Below are 19,618 nucleotides of genomic sequence, written 5' to 3' on the forward strand. Positions count from 1 at the left end.
TGCTTTCATGCTCTCTGATAGCTAGAGGCCAGAACAAACAAGTAATGAGACATGACTTGGCCTAAGAGCATCCTGCCTAGTGAATACCCATTTATATATGATATTCAGAGGTTGGATATGGTTTAATGCCAAAGACATATGCCTGGTGGCTCTTTTCCTCTTTAGAACAGTTGTATAATACCCTCACTGCCCATTTGAATCTCAACGTAGTTCAGAGGTCTGACTGTTATTAGCTTTTCCTTCATACGAGTCCTCTCTGCCTTCTACTTATGAGTATGTATCAATGCACACTTAAGTATTCAGACTACATGAAAAACAGACATCTAAATTAAGATTTCAACACTGCATAACTCCATCTGCTTGAGAGCGGTAATTGATGAGCAAACTGCATGCTCCTCATTAGAGTTTTGTAAGGGTTAATAAGACTGTTTCAAGGGTCTCTCATTAGAGATGCTAGAGGTGTGAAGTGAGAAAGCTCAAACAAACAACACATCAGAATGTCATCTCATTACCCTGCTGGCCAGCATCACATAAACATCCAGAAGACATCAAAATGATACTAAAAACTATTGAAATCTGCAGTTTTATTAGTTACCCTGGATCCCAACCATTAAACCAGAATACTCTTTTAATGCTATATCACTAAATGAGTTTTGTTGTTAAATTTGATTTTGTCTGGGACCCCTCCCAGATTGTTTGTTCGACTATTAAAGCATACTGATAAAAGTATGTTGAAACGGCATTAAAATCATAATGTCACACTTAAGTCACTAAACACAAAAAGATCACTCCGCAACGCAACAGAACATGCCACCTAAGTAAATGGTAACATTATAAAATAAGGTTTCGTTTTCTCTAACCAAAACTAAAACATACCATTTAAATGTTTGGGATCATTAAGATTTAAAAAATAAAAGGAAGATAGAAAATAAAAAGAATAAAAATAAATGCATTAACTTGAACAAAGACATTCATATTATTACAAAAGATTTAGAAAATGAAAATGCAGTTTTGCAATCATGAATAAATTATATTTTAAAAAACATTAAAGTTAAAAAGTTATGTTAAATTGTAATAATTCACAAATAAATGAACATAAGAGAATTCTCAAAAACATTAAAAAGATCTTAAAGGGGTTGTATAATGCCACTTGAAAACTTTATAATATACGGCATTCAGCCGTACATGTTTGAACCGGAATCAGACCCAGATGATGAAGAGACTCCGGCAGAATAAACACAAGTGAGAATGGACCAGGACGTCTCGGAATGGTTATTTGATACATTTAAGTACTTAGAGTTGTAATCGCGTCCCCTTTGCAATTATGAATGCGCAACACACACACAAACTGTGATAAGGTTGGCGCAATTTTTTTTTAAACTACAAACACAAATACTGTGATAACGTTTGATACGTACAAACTAAATTACTTTTATGCGAGGGATCCGTCGCGTCATGTTTACACTACTTGTCGTACAGGTGCTAATGTGGTAAATGTGAGAAGATGGCTACAACTTTGAAGCAAGACCTGCTTTGAATTTACCCTCGTTCACAAAACAATCAAGTCAGAAAATGATTGAAAAAACTAACATAAACTTATTTTGGAAGTTTAAGAGGCAATTTCTCTCGTAAATAAAATCCACCCACAGCGTTTTCAGTGGCTCTGATTTTGGAAGTAAGTGAAAACTACTACGTCCGTTATTACATCCCACATCAGAACACTTGCGTTGCTTAGGAGACATTTTTGACAAGGCAGCACAAATTGTCAGAACACCGACAGTTGTTAAAACAATGGAGGATTGTGTACAGATAACAGAGGGCCAGGTCTATGCAAAAACCACAGTCAATCAAACCACGTCGGTGGGGCTAGCGCAGTTCTACGTCACATTGCACCGAATCTTACTACAGTTGAGGATATATTTTGGAGAAAGGATGGTAGCGGGAGTCTCTGAGGACACATCTGTGCAATCGCATCAGTTTGAACCGGAGTCAGACCCAGAACAAGATGACGGCCGCAAAGCAGTTCGACAATTAAGGCTGATTTATACTTCTACGTCGGACATACGGTGGAGCCTCTACACTATAGACATTCTCATTCATTTGTTTATAGACATTCATTTGTTGAAAGCATTCCTGATGTTGACTCTCGTCTTATTCCGACACCTGTCTGAATCCAATTTGGCCCTTTTGGTGGCACTAGACACAAGTTTTATTTTCTTTGTCTTACGTGGAGTTTGCGTTGGGGTTTGGAATGAACTACAAGCCGGCCTCTTTGAATCCATCTTCTACTTTTGTCGAATGTTGACTAAAGTTTTGTCGCTCGAGTTGTCTTCTCTGATACGGAGAATGGCGGCGAATACACAAACCTGACATACATAGCCAGGTAAGCGTGAACGCGCATGACGCCACATCCGGTCTCAAATTCTGTCCCGAATCCCTCTTATTTATTTTACTGTACAGGATTATAGAGGCAATCGCAGTGATCAGAGCAGGCAATTGTTTAAGCATGTAGAAAAACAGGAAAACAGATATTTTTAACATTAAATGTTATTTAAGGCTAAAGTGATCTACAAAAGTGTGAGCTGTTTAGATAGATAGATAGATAGATAGATAGATAGATAGATAGATAGATAGATAGATAGATAGATAGATAGATAGATAGATAGATAGATAGATAGATAGATAGATAGATAGATAGATAGATAGATAGATAGATAGATAGATAGATGCCAACCTCTGTTATCTACTTTGGTGAGATTTGATGCTCTAATAAATAATGAATATAAATAATGAAAATAATGAATTGCCCATTAACATTCAGCATCACTGTGGTGATAAATACCAAGACGCCTGAAATAAATTGAATCGATATGAATCTATTTTATTTTCAGGGCCTATTTGATAATGCTGCTATTTTTTTTGAAGAGTCAAATCAAGCCAATGACATCCAGACAAGCAAAATTCTATTACAGCATTGCAAAAAAGTCCCAGAGTTTACTGTTCTATTAAGGAATGTAAACTTATGATGCCTCGAAAACTCACAATATAAAAAACACTTCTTGAATTGCAAACCCCCAAATTTAATCATGTTAATGCTTTAAAGATGGCAGTTCTATGTAGATTAGCTTGGTTACATGCACTCAATGGCCAAATACCCTCTCAATATTGAGGATTAATCTGAATAAATTAAAAGTGTTTATGTTCAATAGGCACTGAAGCAGCAAAGCTGCTGGATAAAAGAAGACAGACATTTCCTTTCCTCTGCCATTAAATAAATTGACAATTTCTTACAAAAAAAAAAAAAAATCATTAAATACTTAAATAACAAGACTGGCCAGGGGTAAACATTGAATGTGATTTTTGAATACTATTTTTCTTAGCGAAACTGTAGTGATGTGAATGTTTGGTGGGAACGGGTAGTGTAGCATGGTACATGGTAATACTTATAAAATGTGTTTGAATGTAATAAGCAACACTGTTATTTTCAAACTTTGTCTGTGCGGCAATCCTCATTTGTACAGCAGAAGCCCAGAAGTGCGTTTGTAAAGGGCTTTTGCAAAAAATGCAGTTCGGAGTCCAGTCTGATTTTGTTGCTTTGGTTTTAAGTGGCAGAGAGAGAGATAGAGAGAGGGAAGGAGAATTCAGGCCCTTGAAGATATTCAGACCACAAACTTGTTCTTAGTAGTGGAGCCACTCTTAGTGGCCGTGTCAGCATGAGACTGGTAGCCAATGGTCATATTCATAGGGATGCCTAACCGTTCCTTGTACACCCTCCTGCCAAACAAACATAATTACACATTGTACCAGGTTGAGTATTTTAGCATTTATATCAGGGGTGCCCAATCCTGTTCCTGCAAAGTTCAGCACTAAACATGATCAAACTCAACTGAACCAGCTAGGTAAAATCTTCAGAATAACTTGATCAGGCACTGGGCACCCCTGATTTATATGTAGCATGAATGTATTAGAGTCTTACCCTATGTGCGTTACAGCTTCTCTGTTCTCATAATCAGATGTCCAGACGGCGATTTTATCACCTTTCGTTCGGATATTGACAACAGCCCCGCACACTTCATCGCTGTAGTCGTCAAAGGTCTCACCGATGAGGCACAGCAGCTGTAGGAATGACAAAGGTGAGTGTTTACGAGTCAGGGCTACGGAAGCACATGAACTACTTGCGTGCATGTTGAGGGGGTGTTCAGTGACTAACTCAGAACTCTTACAGTTTCCAACCAAAAGCGGTCCAGGTCATACTTCCTCTGCTGCTTGTTGAGAGTGATGAGCCAGCGGCCTCCTTTTTTATTCCTCTCATCCTCCCACATGGGCTCAATACCATCCTGCAACCCAAGCACAAACCAAAGACCACAGCAATCTGGAGTATCTCGTACACTACCGTTAGAAAGCAGCAAGCAACGCTAAAGCAAAAATGTACTTTCAAAAAAAGAATAAAAGTACAAAACAATATTTTGCAAACGTTATGCTTCCGGCAACTGACCCTTAAACTCCACCCTCCTTGGTTACATTCCACTGGAGATCTCCACAAATAGAACAACAATGTAAAAGTGCTCATAAAAAGGTAAAAGCTGAAAGATTGAAATTATTTGTGACACTGCAAAGCATTTTATTTGTTTTGTTTTATCTTTAAAAAATTACAGAATAATAAATTAAGAATCTATGTAAAAAAAAAGATAGTTAAGTAGCGTTACCTTACACAGCATAAACTGTTTAACGTTTATTTTAAGATTTGAATTTCACTATATTTTTGGATTGCATCTGTAAAGTCATTCCAAACACTTGACCAACTTAATCAAGCCATTGACTTAAGTTATAAGAACAGCTCATCAGATAATTTGACAGATGGCAAAAGATGCTCAGTAAGATTGGTCAGTAATATTTTGCAGTGGCTTAGCAATGAGTCAATTGGTTCTTGAAGTCTTGATAATGTGTTTGTATATATTGGGTAACAGAGCTTTAATTTAAAGCTGATGATGATCATTTAACTTGTTTTACTTTTGGGTGAATTATCCCATAAATTACATAGCAGTTATGATGGAAGCCTACCTTGAAAAGAGAATAGTCACATCCTGACATCAAATAACTGGAGAGCTGAATGTGGTTATAAAGCCTAGAAGAGATTCATAAACTAAATTAAGGGGGACTGAAATTTTGGCTATGCTTATCTCTTGGTACAAAAACAAAGTCTTACGCCCAAAAATCCTCTACTGTGTCAAATTTGGAGATCAGTCTGAGATTGGCCTGCCATGTTTTGCTCTTGTCATTTTTGAAGAACCATAAAGACCATCTTTAGGGGGAAAACATAAATAAAATCAACATTTTTACAGAATCTGGAAATCTAAACAATACTCTTAAAGTATAAAATTTTACAGAGGAAATGTGTCATTTGTATATAATAAAAACTAAAAAATATAATTAGGAACTTTGCGTTTTATTGGAAATAACATGCGTCTCCCTAAAAACAAGTGCATTCATTCACTCGACCTGTTCTGTAGAGGATGTTTGATGTAGCTTTCAGGGCTGACAATCTCCTGATTGGTCTCTTCTGAGTTCTCCTCTTCACTCTTGCAAGAATTTGAGTTTATTTCCTGGGCAGGAAAATTTTAAAGATTAGTTCTTTGACCTAATACATTAAAGTTCACATCAAAGCAGCCAGTGTGTGAACACACTCACACACAAACTGTTGGACTTACTGTATTACTGTAGACAACAATCATTTATTTTCCATTATTAAATTAAATAAAGCGTAAAGAACAAAACTGATTCAACACCTGAGACCAGTGCAATACCTGGTACTTAATGTGATTGTGTTGTATCTGCTGCAAGTCGAGGACTTTAGTCACTGTTAGTTTTTTTAACCTTCAAATTTAATCAAACCTGAGCTGTGTGAGAGAACTAGAAATGTTTAGAGTCATTCATTACTGTCATTCATTCCAATTATAACAGCTGTGAATAAACTGTGGTTGACACAGCTTTCATGGTTTGATCCAGCATGGTGTCGTTACAATACCATTCCCTTCACTTTCCTCATTCGCTGTCTTAGTTTTTGACAGCTGTGCTGTGACGGGTTCGCTTTCTTCCAGAAAGCAAATTAAACCAGATTAAAATTGTGGCTACATGCATGAAGGGTAGTAGTGACGAACAGACATCTGGAAAAGCAATTAAATCCTGACGTGACTGGAACAAGCCTTATCAACTTTCAGCCAAACTTTATACATTCAAACAAGCCGAAAAACTTTTTAAAAGTTTTCAGAGGATCACATTTAAACGACAGTTTAGCATAAAACTAAGTATAAACGTATTGTTAAATGAATGCCGTTTTGTAGTTTAGCGTGAAAAGACAGAAAAGTGTAAAATAATATTTGTGAAGTTTATTTACTCACCGGCTCCACCGTCGCCATTTTAAGTGAGTCGTTCACATCACAGGCCTCATAAGGGACGTTCACGCTTCACTTCAGTGCTTCGCTCTGATTGGCTGACACAGTACTAAGAGCGAATCACAGGCTGTGTTTAAAAAAACGTAGCGAGACGCCCACCAAAAACAATTCGAACACGATTTGGCTATCTGAACAAATCAGTCTTTTGAATCGGTTCTTGAAAGTGAATTGATAGAGCCAGTTCACAAACGTTCACGAATCACAGTTCTCAAATAAACTCTTTGAACGCCTCATTTGGACGTATGAGAAATAACTTAAGACGTCCCTGAGATGTTGATTCCCCCCCCCCCCCCCATAACCCCCCCCCCCCCCTTTATATGAATAAATCACAGACTGTATCTGGAAAACTATACGGTTTAACAGGAATAGTATGTGTGCGTGTATCTAAAATAAGCCAAGTACCGTACACGAGATTCAGGGGGCGGAGTTGGATCCAGATCTAAGGGGTGGAGATGGGTAGGATTAGGGGTGGGGTTATGGATCAGGGGGCGGAGATGGGTAGGTTTATGTGCCCCCCCTGGATTTCGTGTTCTGCAGTGAGAACCATCTCAAAGTGAGATAAAATGTAAATACAAATTATATTTAGCTTTAGTTGACTTGTTTTTATGAGCTGAATCAGAGCTGCCTTGAAGTAAACTGAAATTACAATAAACATAATTGTTAATAAAATTGAAACAGTACACAGAAATATGAAACGATATATGAATTCACTGGAAAGGTGAGTATGACAAACCAAAATGTGATTAAAATCGTGATGTAAAATCGTTCTCATTCGGTTTTTTTAAATGAGCTAGTCGAAAGAACATGGTTTTGACGCACAGCCTGCAATTTAATAGCAGTACATATTTCTACTGCGGATTTATTAATGAATAATTATACTATGAAACAGGCTAGACCTTAAAAAAAAAGAAAGAAAATGTGGACAATTACACACATCTACATAAAGGACATATCATTAATGTAATGTAATAAAATACATTCTTTTTATAATACATACAATATTATTAAACATAACACAACAATTCCCGCTATGTAGGATGATAAATCTTTTATTATGACTTGCACCGTGATTGACCAATGACGTCAGGATGTACATTCTGTTGACAGCAAAGACCGGAAGTGTCGCTAGCAGCCATCTGGTTCTCAGCCCCTCGGCCCTATCTCAGGACAGCATTAATCTTTCTGTTTTTAGGAATATGTCAAGTACTAATAGTATAGTAAATGATACGGAGGTACGTCATCGTGATGTCTTATGCGGGACGCGAGATCGAAGCGGGTGTCATTGCCAGCGCGAGCGTGCCGTTAGACCCACACACAGCGAACAGGTACGTTAAGACTGTCAGATCTCATACAGCTCTAACAATTTTGCATTTAAATATAATAATACAGTTTTTAGACTTGCGTGTTTGTATTTATCTTCCTTACTTTCACTTTTTACCCGGAAATGGCGGAATATTCTGTTATCTGTAACTTAAGACATTGCCCTGCCTCTCCCTTTCTTTATCAACAGCTTTCCACTGCCTGCTCTATGAATAGCAATGTCACATTCATTTGGTATAACATAAGCCAGTCAGTCTAATCTGTTAAGCAGAAACAATATATATTTTTAGCTTACCATAGGTAAATAATAAACCTAGGTATACCAGCTTGTTTTTTTTGTGTTTTTTTTTAGTTTTTTTTTTTTTTTTTTTTTTGCCTGCCTATCTTATACATACAAACATATAAACACCCCCACTCTCACTCATGGTTATGTGGTGTCATCTTACAGTAGTTTCCACTTTCTGCTTTGTGTTACTTAAAAAAACATTGTATAATTTAGTCAAATTCTGTCTTTGTTCTCAGAATGACCTAAGGGGAAGAGAAAGACCACATGAAGCCTCTGCAGCAGGGCCACGGGCAGCAGAAGGACCTGTGCCAGAGGCTCCATTGGTGGACGACTGTGAAAAGATGGGCACTCTGTTCGGGGAGCTCAATAAGTGTCTGAGGGGTATTGGTTTCACACAGCTTTACTTTGGAGAGAAGATTGTAGAGCCTGTGGTCGTGCTGGTCTTTTGGTTGCTGCTCTGGTTTCTTGGTATCCAAGCCCTCGGCCTTGTGGGAACTCTATGCATCGTTATCATTTATATTCAGAAATAACAGATGTTAAGTGACGGACAGACGGTGCATTGAAGGTGCATTTGCCACTCACAGCCTGTGCCAGTGAAAGAGAGGAGAGACTTCTTTCTACAAAAACTGAGCTTTGTGAATGTCATTTGAACGTATTACCCAAACCTTATACTTGGATCTGTGCCGTTTGCCTTCTTTTTAAGTGGGTATGTTCAAGAGGGTAAGTTATTAAAGATAATCAGAGGATCTACTTAATCTACAGGAATGATTCCTCCAGTCTGAGTGCAGGTGTGAACTGTGCATTATCTATGATGGGTATTTGTGAAAAGCATGCTTCCCTTAAATATTTGCATAAACAAAATGGGTGCATATTGATATGCTGACTATTATTAGTTTTAAATTAAAGTTCAGGATAAAGAGCATAAATATAACCGGATTCTCATGACAGTTGTACATGGCAGTTACATGGTCATTAAAATGACCATAGTACTGCTGTTGAATGTATTACTCTTATTTGCCCAGGTGTCAGTCCTGCATTCTCTGCAATTGCACTAGAGGGCAATCATCTTCCCCTTAACATGTCCTGGGAAATATACCAGGAAATAATAATCCTTCTGTTAATTTGAATGTGTTATTACTACTGCATGTGAAATGTTCTGGTGCTGCCTGGGATATTTTTGTGTTTCCTCTGACAGTATGAATTAAATCAGAGGAAGACTCCGTATTAAAGCCAAATCTCTCGTAAGAAAAGACCTACGTTATGCACTGTATAATCCTATTGGGTATTCTTATTAGTTGAATTCAGTTTAATCTGCTAATGTTCATTTAAAAAAATCATGTTACAATATCTGTATCAATGAAATCAAAGGATAATTTCATAACTGTAAAATATTTAGTATGCAAGTTTTGCAAAAATATAATATTTTGTATGACCCATATTCAGGAACAGATGAATGCCAGTTTTTATTGCACCTACTGTATGTGTTTTCATACATTTTAAGATTATTGAATGAACTCTAACTTTTTAAGCAAAGCTAAGCTGCTCTTTATTTAACTGTGAATATCTTTGCAAGATGACATAATTTCATATTCCTGAAAATCATGTATGAATATAATTATTTTTGGTACTGATTTTAAAAATAAAATGTTGGTTGTTATATAATATTACAATTCATAATTGCTGATACAATGCCAACACTTTGCTTTTATCTAGCTGATTATTTTCAGTGTTAAACAGCATCTTCTGTGCCATAATTTCTTTTCACCCACGTATCATTTACTGTATGCCACAATGCTGTATTTTTTGATGGTGGTGGGTTGTGATGAATACTTTGATTAATCAAATGGAAATAATTGGTTTTTATATTTCACATCTTTCTGCAATGTAAGGGAGCTTCAAAACTGGGTTATCATAATAAAATTATCATGGTTTAAAATAATTTGTTTTAGTGCTCTTTCCCAATGAAATCTACAAAATTATCTGGGCTGTGTTTTCCAAAAGCACAAACTGTACATTGCTTTTGGGAAGACCTGAATTCGAAGCGAGAAGCTTAACAATATATTATTACTAGAAATCTTTAGAACTTAAACACGTATTAATTGAAAAGCATCAAAAACTTTTGAACAGGATGAAGATGTCCACATTTTTTCAGTTAGCACTGCCCTTTGGAAGCAACAGAAGTTTCCCGGCTGACAAAATAAGAACAATTTACCTTGATCTTCAAATTCAGAAAGTTTTTGTACCAGAAAAGTACACAATTTAGATCAACCATTTACCAAGCAATCCTTAATTTTGTTCAGTCTGTTGTGTAAAAATGTCACATTAGCGATTCAAGAAAAAACATGGTTAGTGAACTATAGTGTCCTGCACCCACTAGTAAAAAAATATCTCAAATTATATTTGGTATAAAACTGTATACTGTGGTAAACTTCTGTCTTCTCAAGTGTAGAAGACCAGGAGCGAAGGCCAGGAGACTCGGGCTGTATCTTAAAGGGATACTCCTTTTTTTTTTTTGGAAATAGGCTCATTTTACAACTCCCCCAGAGTTAAAATGTTGAGTTTTACCGTTATTGAATCCATTCAGCCGATCTCCGGTTCTGGCGGTACCTGAAAATAGGCTACCTTCCATCACGTTGGAAGTTACCGAGCTGGGGACTATTTTCAGGTGCTGATAGAGAAAAGAGAAAACAGGTTGAGCTGGAAAGAATCATTAAGAGTTTCAGTAATCTCACCAATACCGGATATAATCACCATCCTAATCTTAAATGCTAAATTCTATGTACAGAAAACTCTCAGTTTATATTGGAATCTAAATTAAACATTTAATAAATTTGTAACAATACATATCAATCACTGGACTAATCCTAGAATACATCACATTAGAAAAAATAACATACACTAACAAGAATATTTTATCTACATTTCTTGACATCTGGAAACCATTCCTAACTCATCTTCATATAAATCAGTGACCTGGAACCGGGACAATGCACTCTCCCAACCACATGTTTACAAATTAATAATGAATAATCTCTGAGTATTACTATACAGTACTACAATTATTCAGCATACGTATATGTCCTTATATGTATGTATGCTGTACTTTTGTTTAAAATCTGCATATTATTACTATTGCTATTTATTTTTATTAAAGATGGTGGTAGTAGGGATGATGATATTGGTATTATTATTATTATATCGCCCTAATTATTAGTCTCCAATTCCTCTCTCTTCCTAAATAAATAATTCAGAAAATACTAAGTATACATATTTATAAAATTTTGTTTAAAATATAAATGTTCTGGGTAGGGTGTTTGCTCTAGGAACTGTTGGTGGTGCAAAAAAAAATGTTATCATGGGGTCTGAATAATTTTTGGTTTGACTATGTATATATAGTTAATAATATGTTCATTTTAGTTGAGAGAGAGAGAGAGAGAGAGAGAGAGAGAGAGAGAGAGAGACAGAGAGAGAGAGAGAGAGAGAGAGAGAGAGAGAGAGAGAGAGAGAGAGAGAGAGAGAGAGAGAGAGAGAGAGAGAGAGAGAGAGAGAGAGAGAGAGAGGAGAGAAATGGCTTCATCCAGAATATAAAAGCGAGTGCCAAAGATTCTCTGTCTCTCTTTGCATTCATCTCAGCAACGACTACATTGGGAAATGGCCACAGCAGGGAAGGTTCGTAAATTTGTCTTTTAATTTCTTTTCATTTGTGCTCCAGAGCAGTTAATGCATTTTTAATATGACTTCAGTCTCTTTCTACCTTTATGCTCATTTCCATTGACCTCTTGATGAGGAAAGATTTACAATGCAAATACATCAGCAAATAAGATTCAGATTCAAATAAGAATCAATTTAATGCCAAAATTTTAATAAGACTCTCATAAGACTATTTTAGATGCTTTAATCCAGGCTTAAGGCCAAAACTGAATAAAATATGTCAGATCAATGCCTTGTATAAAATTCACAATTTAAAACTTGTGTATTTGATATGCTGTGATGCAATATTGATTTGCTGAATTGCTAATAATAATAATACTGAGTATATAAAGACTATATAATATATACATTTTAAACAATGCTGGGTTGTTTGAACCGAAATTTGGGTAAAATATGGAAAAAATTGTCAAATTTTAACCCAACTTTCACTTTCAACTGTACATTTTTTAATTTCATTTTTAACATAACATTTGGTATTTGTCCCTATTTTACCTAAATTTGTTTTGTTTTTTTAGATTGTATAAGAGATGTCACATGTAAAACTGGGGTGACGATTTTTTCCCAAATACTTTTCAAAAAGATTTTTTTTCCCCTTCTTCTTCTGGATTTTATTGGTCCTTCTGCCAGTTTTTATCATGCTAAATCTACAAAATGTGCTCTGGCAATTTCATTGGGTTAATATTTATCTGCTATTGTGAAATCACAGATATGTGTGGCTCTAAAAACAGATGTTTCATGTTTCCATTTGCTTAAGCCAAACAGCTGGACAACCTCCAACTACGGTTAGAGAGTGAGATCATGCAAGCGCTCAAGTTGAGCAGTTATATAAACACCAGTAGTCAACCATTAAATATCTAAAAAACATGCTGAACCGATCTCTTCTTTCTGCCAAAGGTGATCAAATGTCGCGCTGCCGTTGCCTGGGAGCCCAATGCTCCCCTTATGATGGAGGAAATAGAAGTCGCCCCACCTCAAGAAGGAGAAATACGAATCAAGGTGGGAAATGCCCCTTGTAAGTTGTAAAGTCAGTTAATACTGTGATACCGTTAACTTATTGATTAAAACGTTTTTCTCCTGTCTTGAAGGTTGTAGCTACAGGTGTGTGTCACACTGACCTCTACCACCTGTTTGAAGGGAAGGACAAGCGGGGTTTTCCCACAGTGCTGGGACATGAGGGCGCTGGTGTGGTGGAGAGTGTTGGACCTGGAGTCACTGATTTCAAACCAGGTCATTAACTATGCCTGTCCATTTATTTCTCCTTAAAGATTCCATGAAATCAAAATTGACAATGCTTATTGTTTTACAGAGCGTTGCATTATTTATTATAAATGATTTATCCGTGCACACCATTGTTATAATATTTTTTTTTTAAATGCAAAGGCCTATGCACTCTTCATGACGCCTGTCTCAGCGGAGGGTGGCACTAAATTATCCTCCACAACTGACTGCAAACATTCAGATCTGCCTTTATTTAGTTAGTAACATCCACTTCCTACAATCTAATCAATTGGATCAGGACGAAATCCAGTCTCGCCCTATACATTAATTCTAATTCCAGAAGCCGTTCACTTGGTTATAGGCTATGTCACATTAGGGAAGAAAAGGGAAAAAAAAATCACCCATTGAATTTTTTTAATGAATCGGTTCATCTGGTTCACAAACCCATCTAACTGATTTGTTCAAAAATGAAATGGGTGCATCTCAATTGGGTAGTGTATAGGGCACTGATCAGGGAATCGGACATTTTAAAGGCTGTCACAATCACAAAATCCTTCCAGTGCACTGAAACTCCCTAAAAAGTCCCACAATGCACCGTGAAAACCAGGGAGTATCGATGCTCAGCACCCTTAAAGGAGTGGTTCACTTTTCAAAAAACTTTTGCTGATAATTTACTCACCCCCCTGTCATCCAAGATGTCTATGTCTCTCTTTCTTCAGTCGAAAAGAAATTAAGGTTTTTGATGAAAACATTCCAGCATTTTTCTCCATATAATGCACTTCAGTGGGAACCAAACGGTTCAAGGTCAAAAAGACACTTTCAGTACAAACTGCAAACTGTTGAAAGGGCTTTAAACGATTTCAGACGATGAATAAGGGTCTTATCAAGCAAAACAATCGCTCATTTAATAAATAAATAACAAAGTTTAAGTTTTATAAGCTCAAATGCTCACCTTGCTCTGTTCTGTGAAGAGCGTTCGTGATTCTCCTGTTCGAACTCGTTCATAAAAATGAACAAATCTTTTTTCCGAGCCAATTCGTTTGTTTACGAACCAAATGACTCGGAGAAAGATTCGTTCATTTTGATGAACGAGTTCGAACAGGAGAGTCACAAACTTGCGTCACAGAACTGAGCAAGGCGACCACTTGAGCTTGTAAAACTTCAACTTTGTTATGTATTTATTAAATGAGCGATCGTTTTGCTTGATAAGACCCTTATTCACGTCTGGAATCGTTAAAAGCCCTTTGAACTGAAAGTGTCTTTTGGACCTTTTACCGTTTGGTTCCCACTGAATCTTGGATGACATGGGGGTGAGTAAATTATCAGCAAAAGTTTTTTCAAAAGTGAACTACTCTTTAAGTTCTGAAGCACGAAACATAAATCACGTGAGCCAACTCAATACACCTAATGACGCGGTATACCGCTATCTATAGATGTTCTGAAGAAAAAACCCCCGCCTATTTACATTTCAGCATAAACGTAATCTAGCTAACATTTATCATTTATTTACAGCTGAAATGTTACACACATATGTAACAAGCAAACTATGTAAATAACATTAAAAATTAATATCAGAAAGATATCAGTTCTGCAGTTGTTCATAAATGCCAGCAGGAGTGATGGTCTACAACTGAGGACGTGTCGCAGTTCCTTTACAGTGCCTGAATTCATGTACACGATATACTGATTCACTATCTATAAGCTAGAGAGCTGATTGAGATGCATTCTTTATGCAAGTAAAATAAATGAATACATCTGTGTATTGTGTTGAACAGGTGATAAGGTCATTCCACTCTTCATCTCTCAGTGTGGAGAATGCAGATTCTGCAAGTGTCCAAAAACAAACCTGTGTGATCGCAGCTGGTGAGAAACAAACACAAAATGACATTTTACATATACTCAATTTCTTGCTTTTTAGATTTTTTTTCCTCTGGCAGGACAAGTAATTATCACAACATCATGTCTGATCCCACAACACGTTTTACCTGCCGTGGCCAGCCCATCTTGCAGTTCATGGGCACCAGTACCTTCTCTGAGTACACCGTCATGAACCAGATAGCTGTGGCAAAGATTCATGATGATGCTCCACTCGACCGAGTGTGTCTGCTCGGCTGTGGCATCGCTACTGGTTATGGAGCTGCTGTCAACACAGCTGGCGTGAGTGTAGATGTTGTGTGTATTCAAGAAGTGTTTGGATACTTAAACCAAATTTTACTGAATGTCTTTGCTTTATATAACAAATTGTTGAATTCAATGGTCATTCATTTTAAAGAAAAAGAGCACAAGCATACTTTAAGAAAAACTATTTATAAAGACAAACATAAAAAGTTAATGTCAACTGTGATGATAAGATCTTTATTTTATACAACTACATTTAATATTGAGTAATTTAGGCCTGGTTTATCTGTAAAACCAGGGGTTGTAGATTTAAACACAAGATTAAATATTTACTTTTGATTTTAAGTTAATATTTCAAGTGTTTTATTTTGAATGTTTTTATTTTAAAATTATTTATTGTAATTTTCATTTAAATTATTTAATACATAATTAACAGTTCATTTACTCATTGTCTTTCGGTTAAGCTGCTAGGAAAAGACGAATATTGTGAAGAGTTAATAAATTTGACTTGACGCTTGGTTTTACTTCAAGAAGTGAGAACATGACGAGAGCATTCTGGTGTATATTCTGGTTGTTTCAATATATTTTTGTAGAGACTTTTAAAGTCATCTGGATAACTGTCAGCTGGCACCGTCATGCAGACAATACAGAGTTCAGAGCTGTATACTGAAACTACTTTATCTGTTAACTGAATTTATCTAAACTTGCTTTTTGTGAAGGTTACACCAGGCTCTGTGTGTGCAGTGTTTGGACTGGGTGCAGTCGGTCTGGCTGCCATCATGGGCTGTAAAAACGCCGGAGCCGCTCGCATTTTTGCTGTGGATATTAATGAACAGAAGTTTGAGAAGGCAAAGGTCTTTGGTGCCACTGATTTCCTGAATCCAAAAGCATTTAATAAACCAATCTCTGAAGTACTGGCAGAAATGACCAATGGAGGAGTGGACTTCTCACTCGAGTGTGTGGGAAACACTGAAGTAATGGTAAGACCTCACCGACTTGTACTCTAGTCTACAATACGAATAAAGCTGGATTTATTTACTTATTTAAAAGCTTTCAGAACTTGCAATCTTTCTCGGTGTGAATTAATGCATCTTTGACCTCAGAGGAGCGCACTGGAGTCGTGCGTTAAAGGTTGGGGTGTGAGTGTTATGGTTGGATGGACTGATGTGAAGGACTTTTCTGCACGACCAATTCAGCTCATATCTGGAAAAACCTGGAAAGGATCTCTGTTTGGTGGTAAGCAGGCTGTCAGTTAATGCTTTCAGAGAAGGAACTTGAGGACATACCTGTGCACAGTTCATTCATTTTTGCTTATGTAAAGGTTTTAAGAGCAAGGACTCAGTTCCAAAACTGGTTCAAGACTACATGTCTGGCAAAATAAAGCTTGACGAGTTTATAACAAACAAAATGAGTCTGGAGCAGGTCAACGATGCAATCAATCTCATGAAGACTGGACAATGGTACTTCACTCTCATTTTCTGTGTCTGAGGTTAATATTGGAAAAAAATATTTGTATAAACATAGAACTAACATTTGTTTTCTATCTTGCAGCATTCGGACCATCCTGAATATATCCAAATGAGAAGCAAATTATCTTCACCCAATCATATTCAAGGCCATGGTTATATTCCCTTCATTCTGTTTTCTCTCTTTGCAGTATATGAACCAGCTTCAAGAAAGAGCTTCAAGGATTCTCTTTAATAGCATTTTCCAGGCCTCTGCTTTATGAATTGAGTCACAAGAGCATGTAAACGTTAATGTTTAGCATTAAAAACATTCTATTCGTCTGCAAGGCAAAATAGCTCTGAGTTTTCAAAGAAAATGTTATCTGTGGCAAATAAAAAAGAGACAAGCTTGTAAATTATTTCAAGTGGTTTTGTCAAACCAATTTACGATGCCGTCAAAATAGTTTATTTCTCTCCTCAAAGCCAGACTCTCCAGCATTTGTCTTGCTTACATAATAATCATGGGAATGTTGGGAAGCACCAAAACGTGCAGCTGCACCCTGCAGCTTGAACTCAAAACCTGCCAAACTGCTCCAAACATTGATACACATATTAAATACTTTACAGCATGTCTTTCTCAGATTATTTTTCATATCTGTCTGTCTTGGGTGGTCAAGTGTCAACTTGACTCTTCTAAAAATGTTTAAGACAAATTGATGAAAATAGATTGCTCAGATCTTATGCAGACATGCTCAATGCCAGTTTATCGTACTGAAACTACTTCTGAAAGGTTTAGAAAAAATAAAAGTTTGAACCGATGTGAAAAACAGCAATAATTCAATACACAAACTGCTTAGACGACACAAATGTTTTTCAGCTGCTTTTGACTATATATTTAATTTAACATTTTATGATTTCAATCCTTTATTATTCACCCTTCATTTTAAATGGTTAAAGGAGAAAATATACTGCAAACTGAAATGTATCTGCATCAAACCAACAAGTTTGCAGCTGCTTCTCAGCCTTTTCCATTGCTCTTTAAGTGGCAATGTTCAGAACATAATTAAACCATTTGTATTCAGGCACATTCTCACTCAACGATCAATTTAATTGAACCTTGTGAACACTGGAAGAAGTTCATGAAAAACATTTGTACAATGCTCAATAAAGTTACAAGCCACTCTTTCAGCACTGAAGAGTTTTCATATATCAATCATAATTTGATAAGATTAAAGAATTTGTACCAAACAAACACAATATTGAGCCATGCAGACTAAAGCAAACTGAGACAGCAAAACTCACACAGCCACCACGTTTGATACTTTTAAGGTGATTCATTTGTGGACCCTCTGAGCATCTGTTTTCACATATTAATAGACATTTAAACAATCCACAAGAACTGTTACACACAGATGCTTGCTTTGGTATTGCCTCACCTCATAGTCCTCATCAGTGTTGGGGGTAACGCACTTCAAGTAACGCGAGTTATGTAATCTGATTTCTTTTTCAAGTAACTAATAAAGTAAAGCATTACTTTTAAATTTACAACAAAATATCCGAGTTAATTTTGTAATAAGTAGCGCAAGTTACTTCCTTTTTTTATTGACTGACACATCTTCTCCTGTCCCCATGGTAGAAACCAGGAGTAAGTGCAGAGGCGTTGTGCGGTTTAAATATGATGGTCATTGTTATTGGTTATTGATGGTTACTAAATCTGAACATGTATTTACTCATCTCATTTGCACACAAAAAGATTCAGTACTCCTCAAAATGAATAAAAACTGTGAAATGCAAACTCAGAATATTACACAAACCGGCAATAAAGGGACACTCCACTTTTTTTGGAAATAGGCTCATTTTACCACTCCCCCAGAGTTAAACAGTTGAGTTTTACCGTTTTCGAATGTATTCGAATGAATAGTATATTTTTTTCCTACTATGGAAGTCAATGAGACCAGAAACTGTTTGGTTACTGATATTCTTCTAAATATCAGAAAATCGTCTGAATGGATTCGAAAACGGTAAAGCTCAACTGTTAAACTCTGAGGGAGTTGTAAAATGAGCTTATTTCCAAAAAAGTGAAGTATCCCTTTAACAGAAATTAACAGGAATTTGAATTTCCTCCATTCTGTGAATAATTTGATGTGTATTTGCCAAATATAGACCTAAATAATCAAACAAACAAACGAGGCCAGCCCAGGAGAGAAAAAAAAGTAGCGTAATGAAACAATGTTTCTAGTTACACAATATTGTAAGATAAAACTTTCCCCAAAATTGCTTTTTCACCATATAAAGACATTTGATAAAACAAGGACAGTCCAAGCTTGATGAGTATTTGCAATCTCTGCAGGTCTGATTACATTGTGCAATGCTCGTATCATTCAGTATGTGTCTTTTTGACAGGATGTTACTCACAGTTTTTGAATGCATTGTAGCTTCGTACCACAGAGAAACCATTAGCCTGGGCATGTTTCTGGATGATGTTCCCTGAGTTACGATAGCAGACACCACCCAAGACAGCAGAAAAAAAAAGAAAAAAAAAAATCACTTTTTCAGCAGGAAAAAAAATCACCGCTGTGCAAGTCTGCCCTCTAAAGGTCATTAGTGTACATCGCATCACATAAATGCTTTAGTATACTGTTGTAGTGTACACCAGAAAGGTCTTCAACTACCAGAAATAGTAGACCATCCGGGGACTTTTGGCATACTCTTTTCAAAATACTTTGCTTTGGGACATACTTATTCATACCATTTAGGATGGATAGTATGCACATCATTGGTAGGGACACAAAGGTTCAGTGGGTTTCAGAACCCTACTTGACTCAGTTTTAAAGAAGCCTTTATGGCAAAAAGGTTCTATATAGGCCTACAAGGAGAAATGTCACAATGCATTCAAGTTCAACAGGTATTTATTTATTTATTCCTAGTAATAAAGAGTTTATGAGCTGTTTAATTCATTAAATTAAAATTAATTGGTCCAGCTTTCTCCGCTGTGGAGGGAGGGGCACCCCTCATTCTCCTCTTAAACATGTCTTGGGAAATATTCATGCTAAAAGCAAAAAAAAAAA

General features: G+C 36.4%; 3 protein-coding genes and 1 long non-coding RNA gene across 4 annotated transcripts; 2 read left to right on the forward strand and 2 right to left on the reverse strand.

The window, feature by feature from the left end:
- Positions 1–2,856: 2,856 nt before the first annotated feature.
- eif4eb (eukaryotic translation initiation factor 4eb) lies at positions 2,857–6,665 on the reverse strand. The gene is made up of 7 exons (XM_039672154.2): positions 6,399–6,665; positions 5,500–5,603; positions 5,207–5,302; positions 5,062–5,125; positions 4,224–4,337; positions 3,977–4,116; positions 2,857–3,774 (listed from the first exon to the last, which is right to left on the reverse strand). The coding sequence occupies exons 1-7, from the start codon at positions 6,414–6,416 to the stop codon at positions 3,660–3,662; spliced, it is 651 nt and encodes a 216-aa protein (XP_039528088.2). The 5' UTR covers positions 6,417–6,665; the 3' UTR covers positions 2,857–3,659.
- An 871-nt stretch (positions 6,666–7,536) lies between these two features.
- On the forward strand, positions 7,537–9,997 carry fam241a (family with sequence similarity 241 member A). The gene is made up of 2 exons (XM_039672155.2): positions 7,537–7,777; positions 8,295–9,997. Exons 1-2 carry the CDS (start codon positions 7,541–7,543, stop codon positions 8,586–8,588), a joined length of 531 nt encoding a protein of 176 aa, XP_039528089.2. The 5' UTR covers positions 7,537–7,540; the 3' UTR covers positions 8,589–9,997.
- Positions 9,690–14,050, reverse strand: LOC148977132 (uncharacterized). The gene is made up of 2 exons (XR_016145500.1): positions 13,940–14,050; positions 9,690–10,726 (listed from the first exon to the last, which is right to left on the reverse strand). It is a non-coding gene; the product is annotated as an uncharacterized LOC148977132 (long non-coding RNA).
- LOC120479546 (alcohol dehydrogenase 1) lies at positions 11,621–16,966 on the forward strand. The gene is made up of 9 exons (XM_039672151.2): positions 11,621–11,727; positions 12,664–12,765; positions 12,855–12,996; positions 14,763–14,850; positions 14,925–15,144; positions 15,825–16,085; positions 16,209–16,341; positions 16,427–16,565; positions 16,657–16,966. Exons 1-9 carry the CDS (start codon positions 11,710–11,712, stop codon positions 16,685–16,687), a joined length of 1,134 nt encoding a protein of 377 aa, XP_039528085.2. The 5' UTR covers positions 11,621–11,709; the 3' UTR covers positions 16,688–16,966.
- The last annotated feature ends 2,652 nt before the right edge of the window (positions 16,967–19,618 follow it).

Source organism: Pimephales promelas, chromosome 11 (genome assembly GCF_988280905.1).
Source record: "Pimephales promelas chromosome 11, fPimPro1.hap1.1, whole genome shotgun sequence".
Lineage (NCBI taxonomy): Eukaryota > Metazoa > Chordata > Actinopteri > Cypriniformes > Leuciscidae > Pimephales > Pimephales promelas.